This window comes from Anastrepha obliqua, chromosome 1 (genome assembly GCF_027943255.1).
Source record: "Anastrepha obliqua isolate idAnaObli1 chromosome 1, idAnaObli1_1.0, whole genome shotgun sequence".
Lineage (NCBI taxonomy): Eukaryota > Metazoa > Arthropoda > Insecta > Diptera > Tephritidae > Anastrepha > Anastrepha obliqua.
In genome coordinates, this window is record NC_072892.1 from 182,471,828 (window position 1) to 182,497,637 (window position 25,810).

Genomic DNA, 25,810 nt, shown 5'->3' on the forward strand with positions numbered 1-25,810 from the left:
TTCCTGCTAGCATGTAGCGGTAGGCAAGCGGTTACAACAACAGCCCTGTATCCCTACATCACTGAAGCAATTTCAGTTGAAGCAGGCTATATTCAGAAACGCATTATAATGCGCAGTACATGCAGCGCTGGCAGCACTGTCAATGTGACAATTTATGCAACTGATAGATTTGTTGAAAAATTGCAAATAGATTTGTTGCATTTATGAACGCGCTGTGCAGTAAAATGGAATTGTTACTAAGTTTGGTCATGGACGATGTATGTGAGGAAAAAACCGATAGTCTTTTATTAAATTTAAGAAAAAAAAACCGTGTCAAGCTTAAAAGAAGGACATATCTTGTCAAAAGTTTAATATCAAAAGTTTAATATCTTTTTTTTATTCGCTTATATGTGATGAGTAAATTAGAAAATTTTCGCTGGGCGATGTTTCTATCTGTTTTTAAATCCTTATTAACTTTTTTTACTTCATCTACAACCTTAGCCCAGAGCACGCTCTTTTTCCTCCTTCCCGATGTGAACTCGTTCTCCATGCTCAGTCGGACTCTGAGCAGTAATTTTATCTCCGATGTACTAAAGTAATCACTAAAACCAAGAAAAGTATAATAAAATAAAGTTTAAATATCGTATTTTTCATAAATTTTTGTATTAAAAGCTAAAATAAATAATTAAATACCCACTTTTCATCAGACATTGTACTAGCGTATTTATTGGCAGTGTGAAAATTTTTGCTGCAAATAATGCACGACTTTTGATACAAAAATGACGTTTAAGAACGCGTTGCATTTGCAGTACTGCCATATTTGCATTTTTGAACGCACTGCTCACTCTGAAATGGTATGTTGCGCATTATAATGCATTGTTGAACATACCCGCAGTATTATGCTTAGGCGACGCTCGTGCATTTGCTGTCCAACAGCGACAACAAGTATGTGTGACACGAAGCAAGTACGTGTGTCACCCGACACGCATACATATTTATAAGCTGCTGGACAGCAAATGCATGAGCGTGTCGCCGAAGCATAATACTGCTTCAACTGAAATTGCTTCAGTGATTTAGGGATACAGTGATTAGTTTTACAACAATCAAAAATGTTTACAGTTAGATGAGCAAACATATCCGAAATTTAATTTCCTTTAATCTTTTAGCAACGCTTATTTGAATTGGTTGAGGTTGTAGTTGTTGTAACAGCATACACCATTCTCTATATATTTTTAAAGGAATGACCCTTTACGTAGTGCAGACAGTTGTGCGGTACTTGTTGGAACCAGAATTTTACAGAATCTAGATTATCATCATCATCCAGACGTTTGCGGCCACTTGAACATAGGCCTCTGCCATTGATTTCCAATTTTCTCTGACTTGTGCTCTTTTTACCCAATTTGTCGCTCCATCTTGTGAGCGGTCTTCCAATTTTCCGCTTGTCTTCTGCTGGTCTCCATTCTAGGATTCTTTTTGTCCATTTTTTCTCTGTAAAGCGCGCTATGTGGCCAGCCAGCTTTGGTAACTCTTTCGTGTTTGCTTGGTTTTCTGTCTCAGAGCTGCATTTGAAATTCTGTGTTTTCTATTTACGATCAGTATGGATCTTCCCATTGCTCTTTGACCCACGTCTCATCTCTATACAGTACTTTTCGTAAGAGTAGATGTTTTGCAGCCAACAGGTAGAACGCACTGATCATAAATAAGTCTTTCTTTTAAGGCATATAGGTAATTCACTTTTAAAAATTTCTTTGGGCTTTCCAAAAGCTCCTCATGCTAGAAGTTTCCTGAGTCTGGTTATCTTTGTCGACTGTGATTTCATGTACGAGATATGTAATTTAAAAATCTGCTGCACTTCAAAACCTTCATCTATTAAAAGATTACCATTTGCTACTAAATTTGTCATAAACTCTGTTTTCTGTACGTTCATGTTTAAGCCAACGCTGCCTGCAGCTTCTTGCGATTACTATTATCATTTCTGTCGCATCACTTTCGGATATCAACACAATATCATCAGCAAAACGTAAGTGGCTCAGGTATTAACCATCAATTTTCCATCCTTGGGACAGTCCAAATTTAGTTTGTTAGAAGCAAGCTTCAACACTAGAGTGAATAGCTTAGGCGATATCATATCGCCTTGCCTAATTCCCCTCTGTATTCAGAACTCTTCCGTACACTCGTGTAGCATGAAATTTACTCAAGCTGACGAGTAGATATTTCGAATTAATTAAGCGTATCTGTAACCTATTCTGCATTCTTGTTGTTGCTGCAGCAACTTACTAAACCCCCTCAGTGCGATATAGTTACCGGTCGTCTACATCTAACTCAACTAACGGTAGACCCAAGAAACGAAGTGTTTCGGCAGGTTGGGACCAGAGCATATGTTTAGTATGTCGGATCAATTCTGGAAAAGCAGGAGTTTAACCTGCTACAGTGTCCAGAACATAACTGTGCCAAGGTTACGCGGGACTCTCGGGGAAGCTGGAGGTCTTCGTCTGCAATCGTGGTGGTTGGAATCCGATGACGTCATTCAGAGGTCGGAAGTGCAGGAAGATGAATGTCGTTTAGTGTTTGTATACTGTCCGGCCCAGAGTAGTTGAAGAGATGCCCCCTGACGTGCCTGTGAGGCGCCTCAGGTTCTTGTTTGCACAAGAAAAAGGAACTTAAGTTGAAGGGCGACCGCTATTAGAAAAATGTTTCAGAGTAATTTTCAGTAGTTAAATTAGTAATTTTTAGTGTTTTACGCAGTAATTTTTAAAGTAATTGAAGAGTGCTGAAATATAATCATCTGTACATACTATTTTTAGCACTATGAGGGATCAAATTACCCTAAATAAGTTTTCCATAGTATTGTAGGTTTAGTATACATTTTTAGTTTTAAATAAGAACTATTTTATTATTTCTATTTCTATTAACTGACGGCCGAATGGGTCGGTGCGTGACTACAATTCGCGATTCACAGAGAGAACGTCGGTTCGAATCTCAGTGAAACACCAAAATTAAGAAAAACATTTTTCTACTAGCGGTCGCCCCTCGGCAGGCAATCGCAAACCTCCGAGTGAATTCCTGCCATGAGAAAGCTCCTCATAAAATATCCGCCGTTCGGAGTCGGCTTGAAACTGTAGGTCCTTCCATTTGTGGAACAACAAACACCCAAAAAGAGTGTACGCGCCAATTATATATAAATACAGTGCCGCTCAACTGAATAGGTTTGACTTCTTTTTAGACTTAGAACATAATATCTTCATAACGAGCACTCAGATTTAAACCAAATAAATTTTGTTAAGTAAAACGATCAATTATTTATAAAATACGAAAGTTTTTTTTTTTTTGATTTGGTTTTTATATATTTTTTATTATATTTTCAAAAACATAGCTGAAAATCTACATTATTTTTGGTTCAAGTGAATAGGTTTGACCAACCAAACTATAAAAAAAAATTATTCACAGTAATATTTCATGGCACTTGGTAACTTAAATAATAAAATACACTATTTCTGCATTATTTAATATTTGGTATGACCACCCTTATTCTTAATTATTTCAAACATTCGAGTTGATAAGGAATCGTAATATTTTTCAATTTCACTCGGTGAAATAGTTGACCAGGCTTTTCTAATCGCTTCAACCAGGGTCGCCGAGTCTTGAAATTGTCTTCCTTCTTCATACACTCTCCTGGATAAAAGTCCCCAAATGTTCTCGATAATATTTATGTCTGGAGAGTATGGTCGAGAAAATTGACATTTTGGTCCTTAATCCACTGTTTTGTAACCCGGGCTGTATGGATGGGGGCGTTGTCTTGTTGGTACGTCCATTGAATAGGTCCAAAAATTTCGGAAAACTGGGGAAAAGCCTTTTGAATCACAGTCTTGTAGAGATTTGCATTCATCTTTGATGAAACAAACTGCAGCTCACAAGTTCCATAAAACGATATGGCTCCCAAAAAGCATTCCCCTTTTTGCATATCGTGGCATGGAATGAAAATAATAATTGTAGCCATCCGGTTCGTCTAGATTGAACTTTTTTTTCGTCGGAGAAGACCACAGCCTTCCACTCCTTGTTCCATGTCATGTGATCCCGCGCACATCGAAGCGCGCTTCCTTCCGTGCATCATTGAGAGTAGGTTTTTTTATATTTTTAATCTCTTTAAGTGTTTAGCACTCCGAATAACCTGTTTTGCCGTTGCCAAACTAGCATTTACACCGCATTCATCCCTGATTTTACTGGCAGAGAGGTGGGAGTTCGAAGCAGTTCGAAGGATTAGTCGCCTCTCTGATGCCGTTGTAGCATACTTTTTTCCTCCTTTCATTTTTTCCCGTAATCGGCTCCATTACGAAGAAAATTGCTTACCACGTTTTGGCTTCGACCAATCTTCTTTGCTATTTCATTATGTTTTAGGCCAGATTCAATATAGCCTTTAATTTGACCTTTTTCAAAATCGGTTAAAGATTTTCCCCGACCCATATTAAAAAAAATGGTAGCAAATACTTTAAATTTAAGTAGACCAAAGAAATGATATGTTTTCAATCACGCAGTCAATCAAAAAGTGAAGTCAAAGTTGTCAAACCTAATCAGATGAGCTAAAAATAGACCACACATTTTGCGAATTTCACGACGAAAGCCAAATTCTGATTTACCATTGCATAGAACCCGTTACATTTTTTTGTCATATTATGAGTAAACAAATGAATGTTCAAAACAAAAAAGAAAGAAGGAAAAAATGCCATAGGAACAAAGAGAGAAGAAAAAATAAAAGAAATAATTTTCAAACCTATTCAGTTGAGCGGCACTGTATATTAACTGAAAATACCTTATTTTTGTCAGAATTTATGAAGTTTATTTTTCTATACTTCAAAATTAACAGGTTCCCTGTACCCGCAACGTTGAACATTTCATTGCGAACGTGCATATAAAAATGTTAAGTAAAAATTTATTTACTAGTATTAGAGTTTAAGGAAATTAATTTAATTCAGTTCACTTTAACGTAATGTATATAACATATGAAGGTAGCATGAAATCAAATAAATTATATACCATACACGAATAGAGGTTTAGAATTTTATTCAAACATAATGCAAGGGTTTCTTTTAAAGCTGTCAATTAAATCTTATGCCTTATGCTTTCAATTACTCCCTACACTACTTTTTTTTTTCACTGGACTTCTGTTTTGCCTCCTTCGACTTTTTCTCATCCTCAATACGCGCTGCTTCTGCTGCCTGCTTTTCGGCCTCTTTTTGTTCAGCTGCAGCAGCCAATTGTTTGTCATCCCAGTCCGCCATCGACTTTTCACGCTTTAACCACGAATGCGTTGTATCGGTTTTAAATGCTGGAAGTAAACGTTTATTGGAATTACATTCTTAACTTGATTTAAATAAAAGCATATAACAGATAGAATTTGGACGACTTGTATATATAATTGCAGTTTACACCATTTGTTGGGTATTTGGTCGAGCTACTCCTTCTATTTGTGATGTGCGCCCTCCTATTTTTCCACAAAAGGAACGGCGAGAAAATTTTCATGGCAGAAATATACTCGGAGGTTTGCCATTGCTTGCCAATAGGCGACCGCTAATAAAAAAAAACTGTTTCTACAATTTCGGGCACTACCAAATGACATTCACGCGCCAACCCATTCGGCTACGGCGGCTATGTCTTCCCAGTTAATTTTTGGAATATTGTGATCAACCGCCATAATTAAAGCACGAAATTCTTGTCGGAAATAGCACCGAGCTAGAAAATGCACTGAGGAACCAATATACCTATATAATATAATAATACACAACTATGAACCAAACAACAAACTTGTACACCAAAGGTTTTGTCTTTGACATGCATTGTCTCTAAAACAATATTAAACTTTAAAATTTAAACAATAGTAAGTATAATAATATACTATTCTCTCTCAATAAGTATATAGAAAAAATTGATTTTGAAAAATTGATTTTATTACCCAAAATTCCAAAAAAAGTAAAAATATCAAAAAAATAATCACGCACTTTGCCCACACGTCCACATCTGCTCAATGGGGTTAAAGTCTGAACTTTGTGCGCAATGCTTGTATTTAGTTATAGCCTTATACAAAAATCTTTTGATAACTTTTTACGGTGAAAAACAAAAAATCCTTTCGCTCCTTCAGTTTATTAATATTGGGGCTAATATGCATCTATTAGTACCCCCCTTGACTTTTTTTTAATAAATTTTAATAAACTAACCATAAACTGGATAATTTACCTTCAAAGCCATTATTTTAAAAGTCACACACAATGCAAAAAACTCACACAATCACAACACGAAAATAATATATTAGTAAATAAAAATAACGCTGCTTACTAAATAAATGCATTTAAAGTCTTTCCAGCTCAAGTGTACAAGTTTATGGCCTTCTAAAGAGGAGTTACATACATTTTTTTACACGTCTAGCAATATAATGAATTATTCAAAATGAAAAGAAAATATATATATACACATGTGGTTGCAATCTAAAAGCTTAAATGACTTTATGGGCAATGCAAGTCAAAGACAAAACTCTTTGCCGGATAATTTTTTTTTTGATTCATTGTATATATCATCGCTACAAAAAAATATTTTTTTAGATAAGTATGCAGGGATTGCAATCAGCTGTTCTTTTTATGCGGTTTAAAAAATACATGGTAACCAAAATAAGCTAAAAAGTTGCACAAACTAAAATAAAAAAGTTGTCTCCTTACACTTATTATTATGAAATATCTTTTACGTTGTCGATAACTGTCCTCTAACTCCTAGCACAACTAGGTTCATTTGTAACAGACTTTAGATAAAAGTTAATTTTAGAATTTCAAATCTCGAATATTGGCAAATTCCATATTGATTCAGGCATTTGCATTTCGTAGAAAATTTAGGATGTTCTTCCATCATCATCAGTTCCTGTTTCTCCCATTGGAGCATAGAACCAAGATGTTCTTTAATTAAAACAAATGTGAAATTTAAAAACCTTAAAGCTGATTTTGCATCACCCAAATCATACCTTTTGTCACTTAACATAATTTTTAAGGCAAAAAACGCTCATTTACCTGTTACTTGCGTAAATTTATTTTCGCTCCAGTATGGCAATCTGTGTTTTGGAAAATAACTCTTATCGACAACGTAAAATAATAGCATTAAATGAGCGATATACATATAATATAAACAGCTGCAATTCTCGAACAGATTAAAATATGTTTCTTTGCCCAAAGAAAATTTCTATATGGAAATTTAAAGTATTATCTTACTTAGGGCGGCCGCTGTAGCCGCTGTGTGACTGCCATTCGGAAGCGCAAAAGTTGTTTCTAATAGCAGTCATCTCTCGGCAAGTGTATTTCTGCTATGAAAAAGTTCCTCACAAAAACCATTTGCCATTCGGGATTATACTGTAGGTCTCTCCGCTTCTGAAACATCATAGTATCCGTCCCACAATTAGGAGGAGGAGCGAGCGCGGCCAAACACCCAAAAAGGGTGTAAGCGCCAATTATACCATATTATATTTATATCTTGCTTACTTTGTATAAACCATTTAATACCCTGCTGCATTTCCTCAATTATTTCTTTTGATGTGTACATAATCTCATTTTGCACCGCCTGATTAAAGTTTGCTGCATCGAAAACGGCTGAATACAACGAATTTCGATCGTGATTAAGAGCACGTTGCGGAAATTTCGCCAGCTGTTGTGCCAACTCTACAGACCTAATTAATGACTGACCGGCCGGAACAACACGGTTAACAACACCCATAGAGAGTGCCTCGTCGGCACAAACTTGCCGTCCCGTCAGTATCAAATCCAATGCTCTGGAAAAACCAATCAGCGCAGGTAAGCGCGCTGTGCCACCGTCGATAACAGGGACTCCGAAACGTCGATTAAAGAAACCAAGTACTGCTGTTTCCTCCATTACACGCAGATCACACATTAATGCTAGTTCCAATCCATTAGCTATACAGTAACCGCTGATACCGCACACTACCGGCTTTTGTATATGGCGCCGAGTAGGCCCCACTGACCCTTCATGCGCCATTAAAATGTCAATGCTAACCTGTTCTCCACCATCTTTTCCAAGCTCTAGGATATCATAACCAGCGCAAAAGGACCCACCAATGCCGTACAAAACTGCTACAGGTGATGTTTCGTCAGCCTCAAAAGCATTGAATGCCTCACAAAGTTGTGTGGCAGTGGCAGCATTAATAGCATTTCGCACATGTGGTCGATTTATGCCTATCAATGTGACATTCTTGTCTTTGTCAACTATAATATCCGTTGCAGTTTGTCCGCCTAAAACACAAAAATTATTTTACACAAATCTTATGTCACTTCGAAAACGGGGTGGCACACCTTTCTCATTTTTTTGCAGGCAATCTGTAGTGTAAATACTTCTTGCCCCTATATTTCTAACGTCGGCGGAGAGAGCTCCCAGAAAACCCCTTTTGCTAAGATGCTGAACCAGTTGTCGTAACATAACTCAAATTATTAAAGTTATAAAATTATGATATCACAACAAACTCTTTTTGTAGTAAACTATGTCATCTATGAAACTGTAGCGCTAATAGAGATTACAAACAGAAATCGACTTTGAAGTACTGAACATAGAAGCCTAAAATTATGCTATGTTCCCACGGCACATAATTCACGAATTACCTTGTTACCAAAGGGCATTAGTAACCATATATGACTAGATGCGAGCTCTTTCTTGTGCGCGCGCTGTCAAAATGTGCATTTTTTATAACATTCGTCAGTAATGCCACACTGGAAAAAACATTGATTGGGGTGTGCCAAATTTCACACTTCACTCGATACATTTTGCATACATGTAATTATGTAATCCTATTATTTAAGTTGAGACCTTTTCAGTTGGAGGTATTTTATCACACAAACCTACTTTTTTGCTAACTATTTTTAAGTTATATAAAATTAAAGGTTATCTTCGTTGATCGTTATTTTTACTTTCAAAAATTGCAATATTTTATATACATGTATATAATAATAAGGATATTAAGCTCCGGGTAGAGCTTAGGGCCAAGGGCAATTGTTGTAACATTACTAATTTATCGATTATCACACAACCAATTTTTGCGCCGTATCTTATCTCTAATATTAATACCAATCTCTCTTCCCTTTTTATATTTGTACGCTTAACAAACCACATTAAAATTCGGCAACCTAATTTGAAATAAAGAAATATCACTACATCGCGATATTTACCGAATAAAAAGTATATAGGTGTTTTCTCTGTATTATTGGCAGAGGTCATCCGATCCAATAGCAATATTTTACGTACTTCTTTATAATAATGTTTTTCGTGTTCATTACTTTTCTGTTTCATGGAAAAAATGGGGAATAAATATTAATTTCAAATTTTGTTACTCTTACTTTGTGCAAATGCAATTGAACAAAACTTAAATTGAATTTAACAGCTTGGCTAGAACGTATTTTTGCTATCCTTTTTTTATTCGCTTATTTTGATATTGAATTTGCCAGTTACACATATGGCCATTAAAATAGGTGCGTTGCCTTCATCTATTGATTTCCTTGTACCGTTTGGAAAAATTTCAAACTATTACTGAAATTCCGTTTTTTTTTTACAAATGACATCATTGCATCGTTGTGAATTTAAGAGTCGTTATATTAAGTCGCGTTTTTAGTTGCACAGATTCTATTATTTTCAAGTGTAATTTTGTACTTTGCCGATAATTCTTAAGTGAAAAGAAAAATATATAAAAAAAATTAATGTAATGTAAGTAGCGAATAAGATAGTTCATTTAATGTTTGAATATATACACATGTATAAGGCAAAACGGACGTGCTTTAGATAATGTGGTGATATTAAATAATCGAAGTATGGGTAAAAATGATACTTAAATAGAGATAGAGGATCTGTATCGTTGGTGAAATAAATTTTGAGATTTTTAACGTAAGAAATAAACAATGGCAGCTCTATATATTTTGCTTTTAATTTGAACGGTGAATTTGAAACAATACAATCAAACAGAACATCAAAACAATGACACAGTGTGCAAAACCAAAAAGGGGAACATATTAACTTAGTCCGAAAAAAATTATTTCCGCGCAAACTGTGTCCAGTATGTATGAATAAAACTGAACATTATAAAAAAACAATTGGATATTAGCAAGAACAGCAAATAATAGGGACGCTTACGAACATACAAGGCCTCATAAATAACTTTTCAACAGCAGTAGTGCTAATACTAATAACACATAAATAAATAATAATTAATATGAATTTCTTTCAAAGATGGCGGAGGAGCGGTGGCTTATTGTCAATCATCAAAAATAGAAACAATCGTACAAATATATCGTTGAGTCACTAGGACGGTCCAAAAATTTTGTCCTACATGCCATTAAGCCCAAAAAATTCATGAACTACGTGGTGATAAAAAGAAAACGACTTACACTACTGATAACTTAATTGTGCCTCGTACCAAGAGGCCTGCTGGAATTACAGCTAGAACTATTCGGCGTCGATTGCACAACATGAACCTTCCAGGTAGAATAGCTCTAAAGTTCCTCTGTTGAAACAAGCTATTTAACGAAGAAGGAAAAATTTAGCTCAAGAGCACAAGTCATGTGGGGACCAGAGGGTATGAAAAAATAGTACGAAATACTTTGGAGCGAGAAACAAAAATAAATTTATTTCATCATTTTATCAGCCATCCTAAAGGTGACAAGTTCTCACCGCGGTTCACAAAAAAAAAAACAGTCAATCGCGGTAGCGGCAACATGATAATATGATGCTTCTCTTGGTATGGAGAGAAACACCCTCAAATTCTATTCACCTCATAACCAATAAAATGGACACATTTATTTACAAGGCCATGCTTCAAGAAGAGATGCTACCATTTCCTGAGGCGAATATGCCACTTCCGTGGCTTTTTATGCAAGCCAATGACCAAAAATACTACAAATGTTAAAGTTATAGGTTGACCAAGCCAGTCAACCCGAAATAAACGCCATTGAAAACCTTTGGGGAGATTTAAAGAAGCGAATCGGAAAGAAATCATCTTAAATTATTCTTCTTAAATATAAAAAAAAATTATGGTGTTCCACTCCCACAGAAACCTGCAGTAGGATTATCGAATATTATCTACGCCAATTCGAATACACAAAGTCATTGACTGTAATGGTGGACACACTGGCACACATACAATTGAATAGCTGTTTAATTTAAAAAACTTTGCCTTTACACAAATATTACAGTAACAATCAAAACGTCTTTTAAACAACGTGGTGTCGTGAATGTCAATGAGAATCTGACTACTAATAATAAGTAATGATAAAAAGAAATAAATAAATAAAAAAATCATATACAACTACTAACCTGTTATAGAATAATCACATACTTTTTTCGTTCAATTTTGTACAATGTTGGTTGAAAGTAGAATTATTTTGGTTTGATATGTGTAGTTTTATATAACGTTTTTGAATTAAACAAACTCCTTCGTAATATATATAAAAAATTTTTTATAACTCCAAAAATGCATGGACAAATATACCATATGATTTGGCTACCACGTACATATTTTGGAACGGAACATACATACTTTCCCTTTAGAAGAAAAAAAGGAAAACATTTTTTTAAAACTCTTTTTTTTTAACTAATAGTAAAATACTTGCAAGTATTTGTTCGAAAAATTCGAAACCTCTATGGTAACAACAAGTGTATTATTTTTATATCATATATTTGCTTCAAAAGTATAGGTAGATACTTATATTTTACTCGTAAGCCGAAATGTAACTTGGACCAATTCCAAGACTACTGAGTGAAAACGGTAGCTATGCATTTTAGTCAGCAATTATTCTGAATCGTATTTGCGTTTAATGCAAACCGTTTCTCGTGAAGTTCTTCTTCTTTTTCCCAAGTTTGTAAAGCTTTCGGCTTTACCTGCCACGATTCTATCTTCGATCCATTTGTTTTTGCTGAAACAAAACTTCAATAAGTATCATAAGGACCTATTTGACCGTGGTTAATGGGATTCTAAATAAATATTACTTACAATTTTTGAACCTTGTTACACCTTCTCCAATTTCGTTTACAATATTAGAATGAATTGGGGCAGTTTCATGGCCTATCGCTGCGCAAAAACCATTGCGCCGTTCGTAATGATTTGCATATAAATTGTTACGATCTCTTTGAAGGGCTTTTAAAGGAAATTTCGCAATGGAAAAAGCTAAATTTACTGCCTGCCCAAGCGCCGTACCTGTAGCTACTAGACGATTTACTAACCCTATTTGAAGAGCCTCTTGGCCACCCACGCGCCGACCCGTTAACAACAAATCCATTGATCGTGAATATCCTATTATAGCAGGTAGCCTAGCTGTTCCCCCACACTTTAGATTGAGCCCAATGCATCGGCCAAAAAATCCCAACACTGCAGTGTCCTCCATAATGCGAAGATCACAAAAAATCGCCAATTCTAGCCCATCGGCCACACAATAACCATTAATTCCACAAATAATTGGTTTTTTCGAATGCCTATGTAAAAAATTATGATTAGAGAGCGCACTATAATTCTCGTTAAAATCACTTTTTTTGCAACGCGCTTCTAATTCTGTCAGATCTTGACCTGTGCACAAAGAGCCCCCTATTCCATAAATCACTGCCACCGGCGACGTTTCGTCCGCTTCAAAACTGGCGATGGCTTGACTTAAACAACGCGCGGTTTTATTGTCAATGGAGTTGCGATTATTTGGTCGATTTAAACCAATTAACGTGATATGGTCATCCTTATCAACTAATACCATGGGTCCAGCTTTGCCGTTGTTTTCTGATGCTTCAGTTGAAAAGTATTGCCTTTTTCGTAAACATATATTCTGCTTTAATCGTAAGGTTAGCCTTAAAATAAATTTATATATAAATTTATAAACTTACGCCTAGTAGCTTCTGCAAACTATTAGATCTATATGGTCTTAATATATTCGCCATTATTTCATTTGAAAGCAAAGCCACAAGAATCAATTAATTAAAAATTTCCTAAACAAAACTCAGCTGAGAGTAGAGATGACCGATACCAATAATTGCTTATCCGTAAAGCATACTCGATAAAGTGTAATCTTTTCGAATGGGTACATACCCTGTAGCAAACAGCACATCATAGAATTACAGTGCCCACATACACCAACATTACCGTATATAGTGTCATGCTGAAAACAGTGAAGACCGCACGGAATCCCTTACCGCAGTCCCTTACCGTGCACAAAAACTCACCCCCGAGAGCAACTGCGTTCTTTTAATTATACATTTACACAATACATCGGTTTGCGTGTGTGTATGTGTTTGGTTGTATCTACACAATGTTGCCATTGATATTTTTGCTTACACACTTTTTCACACATCCGCGTTATCAATTAAAATTTTTCATTGGTTTATTAACCAAAGCCAAAAACCAACAAATGCAAATAGTTCATTTATCTATAATTAACATTATTCAACAGTATTTTTAAGCTATTCTAACAAAAATTATCATTTTTCTAAGTTTATTTTGTAAATAATTTCGAAATGTACTGCTTGGCAACACTGTGTGGTGAGAGAGCAATCAGCTGAGTCGGTATTACGGGATTTTTTTAACAATCGTGAAATAAAATCTACGGTACTACGATACGGAAGGAAGAAACTTTTCATTTACATGGGGTTCTCATAAGTTTGATCGGAACAGTTGAGTCGGGATTGAGTTTACGGTGTTCACTGTTTTCAGCATCAGTTTCCCGTGAGATAAACAAAGTTGAACAAAACTTTTGCCCATATGTACAGCTGCTTTCTTTGTTTACATATTTACACAATACATTGGTTTGTGTTTGCTTGTATCGACAGTGTTGTCATTCATATTCTTTTATACATACATCTACACACATCCGCACTATCAATAACAATTTTTCATTGAACAATAAACCAAAGCCGAAAACCAACATATGGACATAGTTCTTTTATTTTGTTAATGAATTTAAAATGTACTGTTTAGTGCGTTAAGAAAGCAATCAGCTCACACGGTTTCACGGAAAAATCCAAATTTTCATTTTGCACAAGTATACGAAAAATGTACCGTCGTAAGTACACGATAATGAGTTTTCATTTACATGGCGCTCTCTTTTGTTTATTTATTTACAGAGTCTGATGACCCAGCCAATTCGGAAGGTGCAACCTTTAGGAGTAACATTGTACTCTATCATGCTTAACGTATAACCAAGTATAACACTGAGGTACAAACGAAGGGGAATTACTTGTTTGTGAAGAGGAAGAGTAGGCGACAGCAATAGAAACTACGAAGCACAAGAAATTATCTAGCCGCACAAACTTTCTTGCCAAGACGTCTTCCGCATAAGAACGAAAAAAATTGCATTTGGACAAGAATGATAGAATACATGGTTGCGCCTTCCGAATTCGCTATGTCGTAAGTATAGAAAAAGTATAAAAAATATGCATTTTTTAACATTCGTCAGCAAGGCCACACCGGAAGAAGCATTGAATGGGTATTTTTTTAACAAAATTTGGGAATTTTGGTTTTCACGCCACCATTGAGGTTGCCCAGTTGCCCGTACACACCTACATATATATAATAAAAATAAGCGCAATCAGTATTAAATACATAAATAAGCTATTATTGATATTTAAATGAAATTATTAAAATTTTAAATACAAAAGTAATATAATAATAATAATAAAGTAATGAACCCCAAAAACATAACTAAAAGTGGGTAACAAAACATAAAATGCTGAAACAACAAATAGAAAAAGTTAAAGCAGATAACCTTTAATTTTTTATAACTTAAAAATAGTTAGCAAAAGTATGTTTGTAAAATATCTCAAACTCAAATTCAATTAACCTTACCCACGCTTTTCAACCGTGTAATATTTATAGACATAAACCAACACACAGTTTTCAATAAAATTACATGTATGCAAAATGTATTCACAAATGTACACAGAGCTAATTAAAAGTAGAAGCCGAAAAGGATATAAGGAATTCAATCCCGTCATTTTTCCATTAGGCACCAACGAACTGTTTTCGATAGGTATTTTTGACGCATATTTTCTTGCAGCCCACCATTTCGCTTATCAGCTGTTCATCATCCCGTGATGTGTGAATGCTGCTAAGTTTTGAAACGAATTCATGGGCGCGCTATCACTCAAAATGAAAGAGTTTCGCCTTTTTTTACCAAAAGGAAGGAGAATAACTTGTTTGTGAATGGGAAGTGTAGGCAAAAGCAATAGAAATTACGAAGCACGAGAGATTATGCACACACACAATTTCTTGCCACGGCGTCTTCCGCATAAAAAACGCAAACAAACTGCATTTGGAGGCTTTATATTAATTTGTGCTTTCACAATTTAACACGCGACACTTTGTTTTCATTAGTTTGTTTAGTTTTAATCTCACAATTCACTATATTACCAATAGATTCACTGAATTTTCTCAAACATGTAATTTCTCCTCTTTTTGTTTGTTATGATGTGAATCCCCCGAAAAATGAAGTAACTGTTATAGGAAGACGTCACCTTTTGTACGAATTCGCCTTACCACACAGTCTTGACGTTTCTATTGTATGTCTTTTCCGTCGAACTTCAGAGCAACTCTGAGTGTTATCTATGTTTGAGTTCTAAAAGTGAAAAGCGTGAGACAACCAACTCGTGAAGAAGAAGTAAAAATCTTATTGGCGCGTGAAAAGTGCAAACTCCTTTAAATTTCTGATTAATTTGCTAAATATAACTTGTGAAATAATCAGATAAAACGAAGTGGGTTTACGGATAATATATTTATGCTGCAGGAATTGTGGAGAAGTGCTGTGAATACGCAGACTGTTAATTTGAAAATTCGCGTCGTGTATAAAGTGTTTGTGGCTTTCATCCATTCCAACAACACTCGCTAGAGCAATTTGCCGAAACTCCTCTATTTCTGTGCTGCAAAAAAGAATCGCAAAAGTGCACCGTAGTACTATTCATATAAAATACACTTGTAATTGTTTGGAAAATGCCTATCTGTAAACGTGATGGCTTCGATAATATGCCATCCCGTAATCGAAACGAGACTTTTCATGACAACGACGAGGTTTTCTTTTGTGAAGTAACAAGGGAGATATTTCGCGACTACGAGTAAGTATCATAATTATTGCTATATAAATTCAATGACATGATGAGGGATGGCCAATTTTTTGCATTTTCTTAAGCTTCGCATTTTTTTGTATTAGCCGTTGCCCTATTGGTTTGCGTAAAACGATGCTACAAAAAGAAACAGGGAACTAAAAGAAGACAAATAAATTTTACGCTAAAGCGTAATTGAGAATGTAATCAAAAACGTCCAACCAGCTGCTACGGAAAGCGGTTGGCGGGAACTTATTCGCGAGCAACGCACGCGTGTAGTGTTGCCAAGTATATGCCATGATCGAACCCTATTTGAGCCATAACTTGGATATGATAAAATAAATATCATTATCCAAAAATAATGGGACTTAGGGTTTGTTATTTTATTCAAAGTTCTTGGTGTCGGATAAATTTTGTATTTTTAAGATTTGCCATGTGAACCATCCGGAGTATTATTATTCCTGTAAACGAATTCAATGTTTTCTAATTGTGTATATTTTTGCAGGGACTACTTCCGCCATGTAATGGTAATAAATTCCACTGTTTGGCAGTGCGAAGCCACTGGTCGCGATAATCTCACCTATGCAGAGGCATTACGTAGTGAACGAAGAGCGCGCAAGAAACTGGAACTATTTAAGTACTGTCTTCGAGCACCGGTAATGCTAGTTGTTGAAAACTCGAAGCAATCCTCATTGAACACACTTTGTGTAATTTTATGCAAATTTCTGCGCAAGCGTTTTTTTATCAATGAAGAAGTAACTGCCTGCCATAAAACTTCTACATATAACGCCTACACAGTGTTAGGTATTGTGCCGTCTAGTAACACGCCTCCCGCCAACGGCGTGTATGAAGAAACTGAGAAACTTCAGTACAAGTTGCGTCGGAAAGGACAAAATGAGGCAGAAGTAATTGTACCATTTGAAAATATCCGTCGTCAGCGACAAGAGTTCACTACAGAGAATCTGCAAATGTTCGTGAAAGATAATGTAACTCGTGTGGATGGTATATTACGACCAAAACCGGAGTCTTACCAAAAATATGTGACAAATCAAAGTATCACTTTCGAAAATATATTCATCGGCAAAATGCCACATTTTACACCCGCAAAAATTAAACGTCCATCCCAAGATACAGGCAGTAAAAAGCAATCCACATTGAATAAATATTTTGCTAAAGATGGGAAAACTGAAAATGAAAATAATGTAAAGAACGGTGGAAAACTAAGTGAGCAGGAAGAAGCTAGGCGAGAGAAAAAACGGGCACAAAAAGCTGAAGAAGAAGAAGCTAGATTGGCTGATAAACTGAAACGCATTGCTGAGCAGGAACGACAGAAAGAGGAGAAGCGGAAGTTAGTGGAACGTGTTAATGCCGAATGTAACGCTTTGCTTACAAAGACGGATGACTTGGAGCGCACAGACCAACGCTTATTGCCCTTATATCGACCTGTTAAAACTTATATTCCAGCTAAACTAGTCGGCGATGCATTCATGATTCGAGAATTCATTCATTCTTTCCCAACCATATTGTCAGGCATTGAAGTTTTTCGTGGAAATTTGAGTTTTTTTGAAATGTCTCGTGCCTTTAGTATTCGTGAAGTGTCGGGACCACTGTCGGACATAATTCTGATACTTCTGGGAACTGTTTTTGATATGCAGAAAGAAGAAGAGGAAGATTGTAGCGTTGAATATTTGCGTGCGCGTTCCGAGCTGAAAAATCGAGAACCTTTAATAACGATGAGTGAAGCGGCCCGGGCTCATAAGTATGCAAAGCGACATTTCTCTTTCAAGATAAATGAGTTGCCAATAGATTCGATGACTTTGAGTGAAGTTTTGCGTTTGCATTTGTTGTCGTCTGGAGCTATAGTCAAAGAGCGTGCGGAAAAATGGCGCATTAAGTATCGGAATGGTTATTCATCCTCAGAGGATCCTGGACTTATGCTACGTATGCGATATCCACATATTTTGCGTTCTCTCAAGCTGTACACTATCTATCAGTTACCATTTACTGACATTGTGCGTATTGCGCGTTGTCTGATGGCGCAGATATTGACTTACTCAAGTCCCATAAATCTTATTGAAGAACGCATGGAGCAAATGTCCACGACTCGGATGGATCTACGAGTATTAACAACGATGGAGAATACGCGTTTATCAAATGTTCAAACGCAGAAGCGTAATATTACTAATGAATTTCATCAGCAATTAATGGAAGATGAAATAAAAAGCAACAAAGAAAAGAAAAAGCAGCTTGAAGAAAAATTGAATAAAAAAATTGCAGAGCTGTTGGCACAGTCTGAACGTGAGCGTCGAAAATACGAGCAGCAGGTAGAAGGATTCAATTCATCTTTATTTAATTTTCTTGTCTATCTTGGCATGGATCGTGCATACCGCAAATACTACGTATTGGAATCGATGCCAGGCATTTTTGTGGAGCATGCACCCGATGCTTTAGACACTTGTTTAAGTGATCCTCCCAAAAATGTATTAGGAGGAAATTCTATACAGTCAAATATCGCAAACTTGCCAAAAAATCGCAAAGACATACGTGCATATTTGTTGAAAATGTATACTGATGAAGATAAAGAAGCAGCTAAGGCCGATAAAGCTGCTAAGACTCCGAAAAATACAATCTCCCTCAGCGGGTCCCAGGAAAACAAGGAAGATAAAGAAAATCATCTAGTAAATGGTATCACTAATGGTAAAGATGTTACCGAAGGAAACGAGCCCGATACAAAGAGTGAGGAGAAAGTAATTGAATCCGAAGCCGAAGAATCTCCATCACAATATCAATTATATATGTGTACGGGCAACCCGAGAAATTGTATTGTTCATGATGAACGGAACGCTGACAGACAGAGATGGACTTATATCTACGAAAAAGAAGATATCGATGCACTTATTGCAGCACTGAATCCATTAGGAGAGCGTGAGTCTCAATTAAAGGAGCAACTAACTACTCTACGTCAACTTATTGTTAACCATTGCAAAAAATGTCCAGAAGAATTGCTTACATTAGATGATAACCAGCAAGTTCGTAAATTCAAATCGTTAATGATGTCTGAAACTTCTCGAAAGTATAGTAAAGCGAACTTTGGTTTTGGCGAGGGCGGGGATCTGAACGAAGTAATGCATGCGGCGCTGATTGATCGAATAATACAATTCGAAAGCGACATTTATACGGGTGATTTGGGTCGGTTAAAGGTGAAGGATATGGAAAAATGGCGGTCAGACCTTCAATCAAACCAATATGATCCACAAGTCAAATTGCAGTTGGGCCCAAAAGTCGCCATAGATGGGGGGGATGACGATGAGGGTGCTGACGACGATGCAGAAGATGATGTTGAGGTAGATGCAAAAGATGGTGGAAAATACGCAACCAGACCCTTTAAGGATCCCGGCGATGTGTTGGGTGACACAATCGAGATTGACTCGGAGGACAGTGGTGATGAGCTTATCTCCTTACATGATTCGCCCACAATCCGAACCAATGTACAGAATTGCGCCTATGCTCTACTACAGGTAGAACAGGCAATAGAACGGCGTTTCATTAAGGAGCCGTTTGGTGCACCCTTAAAAGATGTAAAGGATAAAGAATTTTTGGAACGTAAAATAAAATGGGGTCTCGCTCGATTGAAACAATGGGAGGTGTCCTTAGTAGAGAGCACAAGTTTCTCACAAGTGAGTATATCATTTCTTTTGACATCACTTTCTTTTTTTTAACTTTTTTTTGTCACTCTAACACAGGTATTCCTTCATTTGAACATTCTGCATGATTGCATTTTGTGGGCTCGTTCCACGAACAAATCCCTGTGCCAAGTATGTCGCAGAGGAAGTGATCCAGACAAAATGTTGCTATGTGATGAATGCAATGGTGGCACACACATGTTCTGTATGAAACCTAAGATGAAGACAGTGCCTGAAGGTAATTGGTACTGCGCACGGTGCGTCAAACGTTTGGGTATACGTAACGAAAACGAAGAAAAAAATAGTAAATCGGCGTCTCAAAGACGGAAGCGTACTTTCAATATTGATGATAATATTGATGACGGTATGGTAAATGGCACTAAAGATGGCGAACGTGGACGCAGTAGTGGACGCCGCAGTAGTAAGCCTTTGCAAACGAATGAAATCGAAGAAGCATTGGAAGATGACAATGATGAGGCTGCGCAAGACAGTGATGAAGATGACAATGGTGATTCTGACGCTGATGAAAATAATAGTGAAAACTTGGATGATGATGCAGAAATTGGTAGTGATAAAGGCGAAGATATTGAAGATGATGAGGCTGATAAGAAGAAATCTGAGGATGGCACAGAACAAGAGGAGTAAGTGGCTATACCTTGCTTAAGTAAAAATAAATCAAGTTTTTTTTTTGTTTTCCAAAAATTAATTTCTTCCACTGTGTGAGAGTAGTTTATTCAATTCTCAGCTAATGTCATTGTTGCTCCCAGCGTTTCTGCGCTAGCGCTGTAGTTAGGGCTATCGCTTCGTCTGTTGTTGTCATGCGCAACATATCAGGTATATCGTTAGCAATTTTCGTGTGATAGGAATATGTGGACGACTGCTGTTCTTGTATCGGCGCAAATATTCCTCCTACATGTTTGAGAACTCTGCTAGAGCGACAATCCGGGTCGCTCTGGTAATGTTGTTGTATCAGGGAATGCTGCTGGAGTGACAGTCCTTGGCCGGATATAAATCCGGGTCGTTTCGATAACGCAGAACCGACTGTCGTGGAAACGTCGCTCCGGTAATGCATAACTCCTGTTACTGTTTCAGTTGGCTTTGTTAAAAATCCCAATTTCCGTGGGATTGCAACGCTAATGCGGATGAGCACGTAGAATGTGTGCACTTATATATAGCGTCTCCAATAGTGATATTTACTTATTTAAATTGGAATCGGATTCGAGTAGTACTTTAACACTCTTCATTACAATGTTTCTGTAATAACGAATATTTTTTGGTCCTCTTCTTAGATGTGTTAAATCATTTTATTTAATTTTTTTTGTCGGTGGGTCTTTGGGTGAGTAAGTTAAGGATTTTCAATAAAAATTACAACCAAATTTAAATTTAAAGACTAGATATAGTAAAGTTTAGAATTTCGAATCATTATTTTCTACTCCTTATCAAAGCTAATGCTAATAATATGCGTCAAATACCCAATAATGGGACGTACCCAATATCAAAACTTGAATAGTAGAGATTAAAATAAGTGATGATATCTGAATGTAGCACATTATTTAGTTATAAATGTTTTGTTTAATTCAAGTATTCATACTACTTCTACAAATCAGATCGGCCATAAAAGTCATGGGAGGCATCTGCACTATTTAAACACTTGTTTTGATTTAATTTTAACTTTATTGTTCCAAACAGAGATGACAATGTTTGCGTTGTTTGCTCATACGATGGAAGTGATTTAATGTGTATACGCTGCAAGGAAACTTTCCATTTAGAGTGCATCAATATGAAGAGAGCACCTCGTTACAATTTCATATGTCCAAAATGTAAATCGGTAAACGGAAGCGACAAAAGCTCGCCGAGGAGCATAAAAAGGAATAGTAAGCATATTCTAGACTCTTCAAACGATGACGACGATGATGATTCCGAACCGCTTGTGAAACGCACAAGACCGTCACGGTCGTCTTTACGTAATTCTGGTTATCAGCAGCAGAATGGGCACGGCAGCCCTCGCGAGGCAGCTAAATCGGCATCACAACGACGTTCAATTCGTCGTACCGGTGACCATTTACCACTGAATAGTGCCGCCTTATATCAGCTTCTAGATGATGTAATGAAACATGAAGATGCGTGGCCGTTTACGCGCCCGGTTTCGCAGGCAGAAGTACCGGACTATCACAAGATTATAAAAACACCAATGGATTTGGCAAAGGTGAAGTCAAAGCTTAATATGGGCGCATACCAGCTGAATGAGGAAGTAATGAAAGATATTCAATTGATTTTTCAAAATTGCGATGAATACAATGTAAAAGGCAATGAAATTTACAGGTAAGTCAAGCAATGGATTTCAAAGTAGTATATCCGTATTAAAACTGTTTGTCATTTCAGCGCTGGTTCTACGTTGGAGAAGTATGTTATAGAGCAATGTAAATGCCTAAATTTACCATTTAAACCCAGCGACATGAATTCTTCTCAATAAATATAAAAATCAGTTTAGAATGGCAATGTCTGTTAATGCTAAATTAGAGTTTTTCATATAAAAATTGTTTTGTGAACTTTTCTGCTGCAATTTTAATTAGTGTCTGCATTATAAAAATGTTTATCCTTATAAACGCATATTTTGGTTATCTATTACTGCTATTATATACATTTAGTGCTAAATCCCGTACAGTGTTTTCTTTTTACGTTTCGTTTTTCATTTTAATTAAGATACGAAATTCGAAGTAAATAGCACTCGGATAAAGCCGTCTCATATATTTAAAATGTTACGAGCATTTAGAAAATTTTAAGAAATTCACATAATGCTTCTCTAATGCAAAAAATAGCTATTAATTTTGTAAGCTTAAGAAAACTCGTATTTAAGCCTAGAGTAAGAACAATTTCAAATTGAAAAATAAAAAAATAACTAATTTTATCACGTTACCACAAGACAAGTATATTCACGTCTATTATTAAATTATTGGAACCATATAAGTTTGCATATTTATATCTAAAATAAATAAACCTTTTGAGATCTAAGTTAAAATTCTATAAATAAAAATGTGTCTCAATTCTGGCAAAACCGAAATATTCTATACTTAGTGCATATTTAGGAACCAGCATTAACACCGATAACAATGTCAGCCTTGAAATCCAACGTAGAATCTCTCTTGCCAATAAGTGCTACTTTGGACTAAGTAGGCAACTGAGCAGTAAAGTCCTCTCTCGACGAACAAAACTAACACTCTTCAAGACTCTCATCATGCCCGTCCTAACGTATGGCGCAGAAGCTTGGACGATGACAACATCCGATGAAGCGACGCTTGGAGTGTTCGAGAGAAAGATTCTGCGTAAGATTTTTGGACCTTTGCACGTTGGCAACGGCGAATATCGCAGACGATGGAACGATGAGCTGTATGAGCTTTACGACGACATAGACATAGCGCAGGGAATAAAGATCCAGCGGCTACGTTGGCTGGGTCATGTCGTCCGAATGGATACAAACGCTCCGGCCTTGAAAGTATTCGATGCGGTACCAGCTGGTGGTAGCAGAGGAAGAGGGCGGCCTCCTCTGCGTTGGAAAGATCAGGTGGAGAAGGACTTGGCTTCACTTGGTGTGTCCAACTCGCGCCGGTTAGCACGAGAAAGAAACGACTGGCGCGCTTTGTTAAACTCGGCCAAAATCGCGTAAGCGGTTATAGCGCCAATTAAGAAGAAGAAGAAGTGCATGTTCACATGATTCCATTTGGTTCGGCACTGATTGATCCAAAATAGGGAGCAGTATATGTAGATGCTGACCAACTCGGGATGCAAGCGTCATTTGTTAAAAAAATAATATTTCAATTTACTCAGATAGCCAAGTTGCCCACGAAGTGCTTGTCTCGGACATGATCAATCCGGAAAGAGGAGCGAACTGTCACAGATGCCTTAGCATTCCCATGGCAGCCGGTTGCAGGTTACCGGAATGACTCGGGTTTTTCCCGACCAAGGGCTGCGCCCCAGTAAACTAGCCCTGTCTAGTGTACCGTATCCCACAGACGCCTCAACGCGACGGCAGAGCAATTCGCATTTCGTTTGATGTATTAACAGCAGGTAACAAGAGCATGACATTGCTCCCACTCATCTAAAACCTCTCTCCCTCTGGATCCAACCCGTCGAAACAGCTAGTTTCGTGGGTCTACCGTTAGATGAGCTAGACGAAGACGACCGGTAATTACACTACACTGACAGGGCGAAGATACTGCTACAACAACAACATGAAATTGCTTTTTTCCACGACAGTCGGTTCTACGTTACCGAAACGACCCGGATTTATATCTGTCTGTCACTGCAGCAGCATTCCCCGTACGTAAGTATGAGGAATGTTTATGCTGCTACAACAACAAAAACAAGCATGGCATTGCTTGCAAGAAAGAGTTTTTCTATATATGTAAATAACTTTTCCTTTCATTTTTACATAAATCGCTTCCCAAGACATCCCCAATAATCTGTCTTGGTATACATTTTTTAAAGTTCTGTTTCGTTAAGAAGTGATATCTACAAATATTAGTTCTAGGCGTATTCGGTTACATTAATCATAATTAAACTTTCCAACAAGATTTTCGAAGTAACTGAATTTTTCAAAATGGCTGGCGGAATATTTGCAAACTCAATAGATATGATAATATAACGTGTACAGCACTCGGGTGGGTATTGAACCAAACTATTTATTTTAAGATTGAGTCACACATAAGTAAAAAAGTAATTTACCCGCTTCTTGAAGTTATCCTCTTATTTTGAAATATGGGCTTTCGAAGTTCGAAATAAGGGCTTTAGTAAAAAATTATTTAAAATTAATGTGTGCAAATAATTAAAATTAATACTAGGTAATTCTAGTAAATATAAAGTGAGGTTTTTTGAGATAATTTTTATAAATCATCAAAACTTCCAAGTTTAATAAGAATTTTTAGAATACTTCTGGGTATGCAATTTTATAATATCGCGGTGATGGACATCTGAAAAAACGTAAAAAAATATATGATGATTTCTACTCACTGTTCTACACTGTTGTTACTTTGTTGTTGGTGTAGCAGCAAAAACATTCCCCATACATGTACGGGGAGTGCTGCTGGAGTGACATATAGTAAAACCGGGTCGTTCTGGTAACGTAGAACCAACTGTCGGGAGAACGTAAATTACCCGGTTTATACCAAATTATAGCAACCCCAGAAATCAGTTGATTAATTTCTTCTTTTACCATTTTTGGAATGACTATATCAGGGTCTAGATCTCATGCTGGGACCCAAGACTCACCTTTTATGATTGGTTGATCACAATATTGCTATAGATTGATTCAACAATTGGAGTTATGTTTAGCAAATTTGTTTTTATAATAAATGTTAAATAAAACAAATTTCCATTGCAGTTTTACTTCGCAGTTTTGATCGGCATTTTTTAATTCGAAAGAACTTTATCATGAGCTCATATGAACTCACCCTGTTATATTATATATTGTTTGTATTCTCTTTTACTCACTTCCAAATCACGACATGTAGGATGACCGCGATTTTTAAGGCAACAAAGTGCTCATAAGTGTTGATAAAAATCCAAATTTTTAAAAACACCGTGTGAAAGTGGAAGTTTCTTTTGTTTTATATGAAAGGTTTTATTTTTTTTATATTTATAAAATACTCAATAGTATTAGTAATTAATAATTTTCTTTTTGTTAAATTGCCTTGTTCTAAAATATAGTTTTTTTTTTCGTTTTAAAAGTTTTTTTTTATTTTTATATACAAAGCACATACGAGGTGTGTTCAAAAATTGAGGTGAAAGTTTCAAATTTGGCGCGCTACGCACATTCGACTTGCGATTATTTTTTTTTTTTTATGTGGGTACACTCGTCTCGAAGATATGTTCACGGTTTTCGCAATACAGTCTGTTTAGTTTGTTTATGAGAGACATAAATAAGACAAGTGTTTTGCGTGTTCGGCGATTTTCTGCTATCGAAAAAATGGACCAAACAAGTTGCATCAAATTTTGTGTAAAAAATGGAAATGAGTGCTCAAAAATACGGATAAATTACTTTTTTACTTATGACTCAATCT

At 36.4% G+C, this 25,810-nt stretch overlaps 3 protein-coding genes across 5 annotated transcripts; 1 reads left to right on the forward strand and 2 right to left on the reverse strand.

Moving 5' to 3' along the window:
• Positions 1-4,919: 4,919 nt before the first annotated feature.
• On the reverse strand, positions 4,920-8,560 carry LOC129243106 (probable enoyl-CoA hydratase). Its single transcript, XM_054880240.1, has 3 exons — positions 8,316-8,560; positions 7,491-8,255; positions 4,920-5,302 (listed from the first exon to the last, which is right to left on the reverse strand). Exons 1-3 carry the CDS (start codon positions 8,437-8,439, stop codon positions 5,115-5,117), a joined length of 1,077 nt encoding a protein of 358 aa, XP_054736215.1. The 5' UTR covers positions 8,440-8,560; the 3' UTR covers positions 4,920-5,114.
• A 2,759-nt stretch (positions 8,561-11,319) lies between these two features.
• LOC129243113 (probable enoyl-CoA hydratase) lies at positions 11,320-12,974 on the reverse strand. 3 transcript variants are annotated; one of them, XM_054880261.1, is made up of 3 exons: positions 12,868-12,974; positions 11,993-12,809; positions 11,320-11,915 (listed from the first exon to the last, which is right to left on the reverse strand). In XM_054880261.1, the coding sequence occupies exons 1-3, from the start codon at positions 12,919-12,921 to the stop codon at positions 11,785-11,787; spliced, it is 1,002 nt and encodes a 333-aa protein (XP_054736236.1). In that variant the 5' UTR covers positions 12,922-12,974; the 3' UTR covers positions 11,320-11,784. The 3 variants fall into 3 exon arrangements, with proteins under 3 accessions (XP_054736236.1, XP_054736227.1, XP_054736245.1); XM_054880252.1 differs by having other exon boundaries at positions 11,993-12,812; XM_054880270.1 differs by lacking the exon at positions 11,320-11,915 and having other exon boundaries at positions 12,386-12,471; positions 12,563-12,812.
• Positions 12,975-15,603: 2,629 nt separating this feature from the next.
• Positions 15,604-22,409, forward strand: LOC129243129 (bromodomain adjacent to zinc finger domain protein 1A). Its single transcript, XM_054880281.1, has 5 exons — positions 15,604-16,083; positions 16,577-19,748; positions 19,815-20,395; positions 21,444-22,076; positions 22,137-22,409. Exons 1-5 carry the CDS (start codon positions 15,962-15,964, stop codon positions 22,225-22,227), a joined length of 4,599 nt encoding a protein of 1,532 aa, XP_054736256.1. The 5' UTR covers positions 15,604-15,961; the 3' UTR covers positions 22,228-22,409.
• Positions 22,410-25,810: the final 3,401 nt, after the last annotated feature.

Coding starts and splice junctions, on each gene's coding strand:
- LOC129243113 (XM_054880252.1), bottom strand. CDS start 12,921: ATGGCGAATATATTAAGACCATATAGATCTAATAGTTTGCAGAAGCTA. Junction 12,813..12,867: donor GTTTGCAGAAGCTACTAGGC/GTAAGTTTATAA, acceptor TTACGATTAAAG/CAGAATATATGTTTACGAAA. Junction 11,916..11,992: donor TGTAACAAGGTTCAAAAATT/GTAAGTAATATT, acceptor GTTTTGTTTCAG/CAAAAACAAATGGATCGAAG.
- LOC129243129 (XM_054880281.1), top strand. CDS start 15,962: ATGCCTATCTGTAAACGTGATGGCTTCGATAATATGCCATCCCGTAAT. Junction 20,396..21,443: donor GATGGCACAGAACAAGAGGA/GTAAGTGGCTAT, acceptor TGTTCCAAACAG/AGATGACAATGTTTGCGTTG. Junction 22,077..22,136: donor AAAGGCAATGAAATTTACAG/GTAAGTCAAGCA, acceptor TTGTCATTTCAG/CGCTGGTTCTACGTTGGAGA.
- LOC129243106 (XM_054880240.1), bottom strand. CDS start 8,439: ATGTTACGACAACTGGTTCAGCATCTTAGCAAAAGGGGTTTTCTGGGA. Junction 8,256..8,315: donor CCTGCAAAAAAATGAGAAAG/GTGTGCCACCCC, acceptor TTTGTGTTTTAG/GCGGACAAACTGCAACGGAT. Junction 5,303..7,490: donor TATTAAATGGTTTATACAAA/GTAAGCAAGATA, acceptor GTTTACTTCCAG/CATTTAAAACCGATACAACG.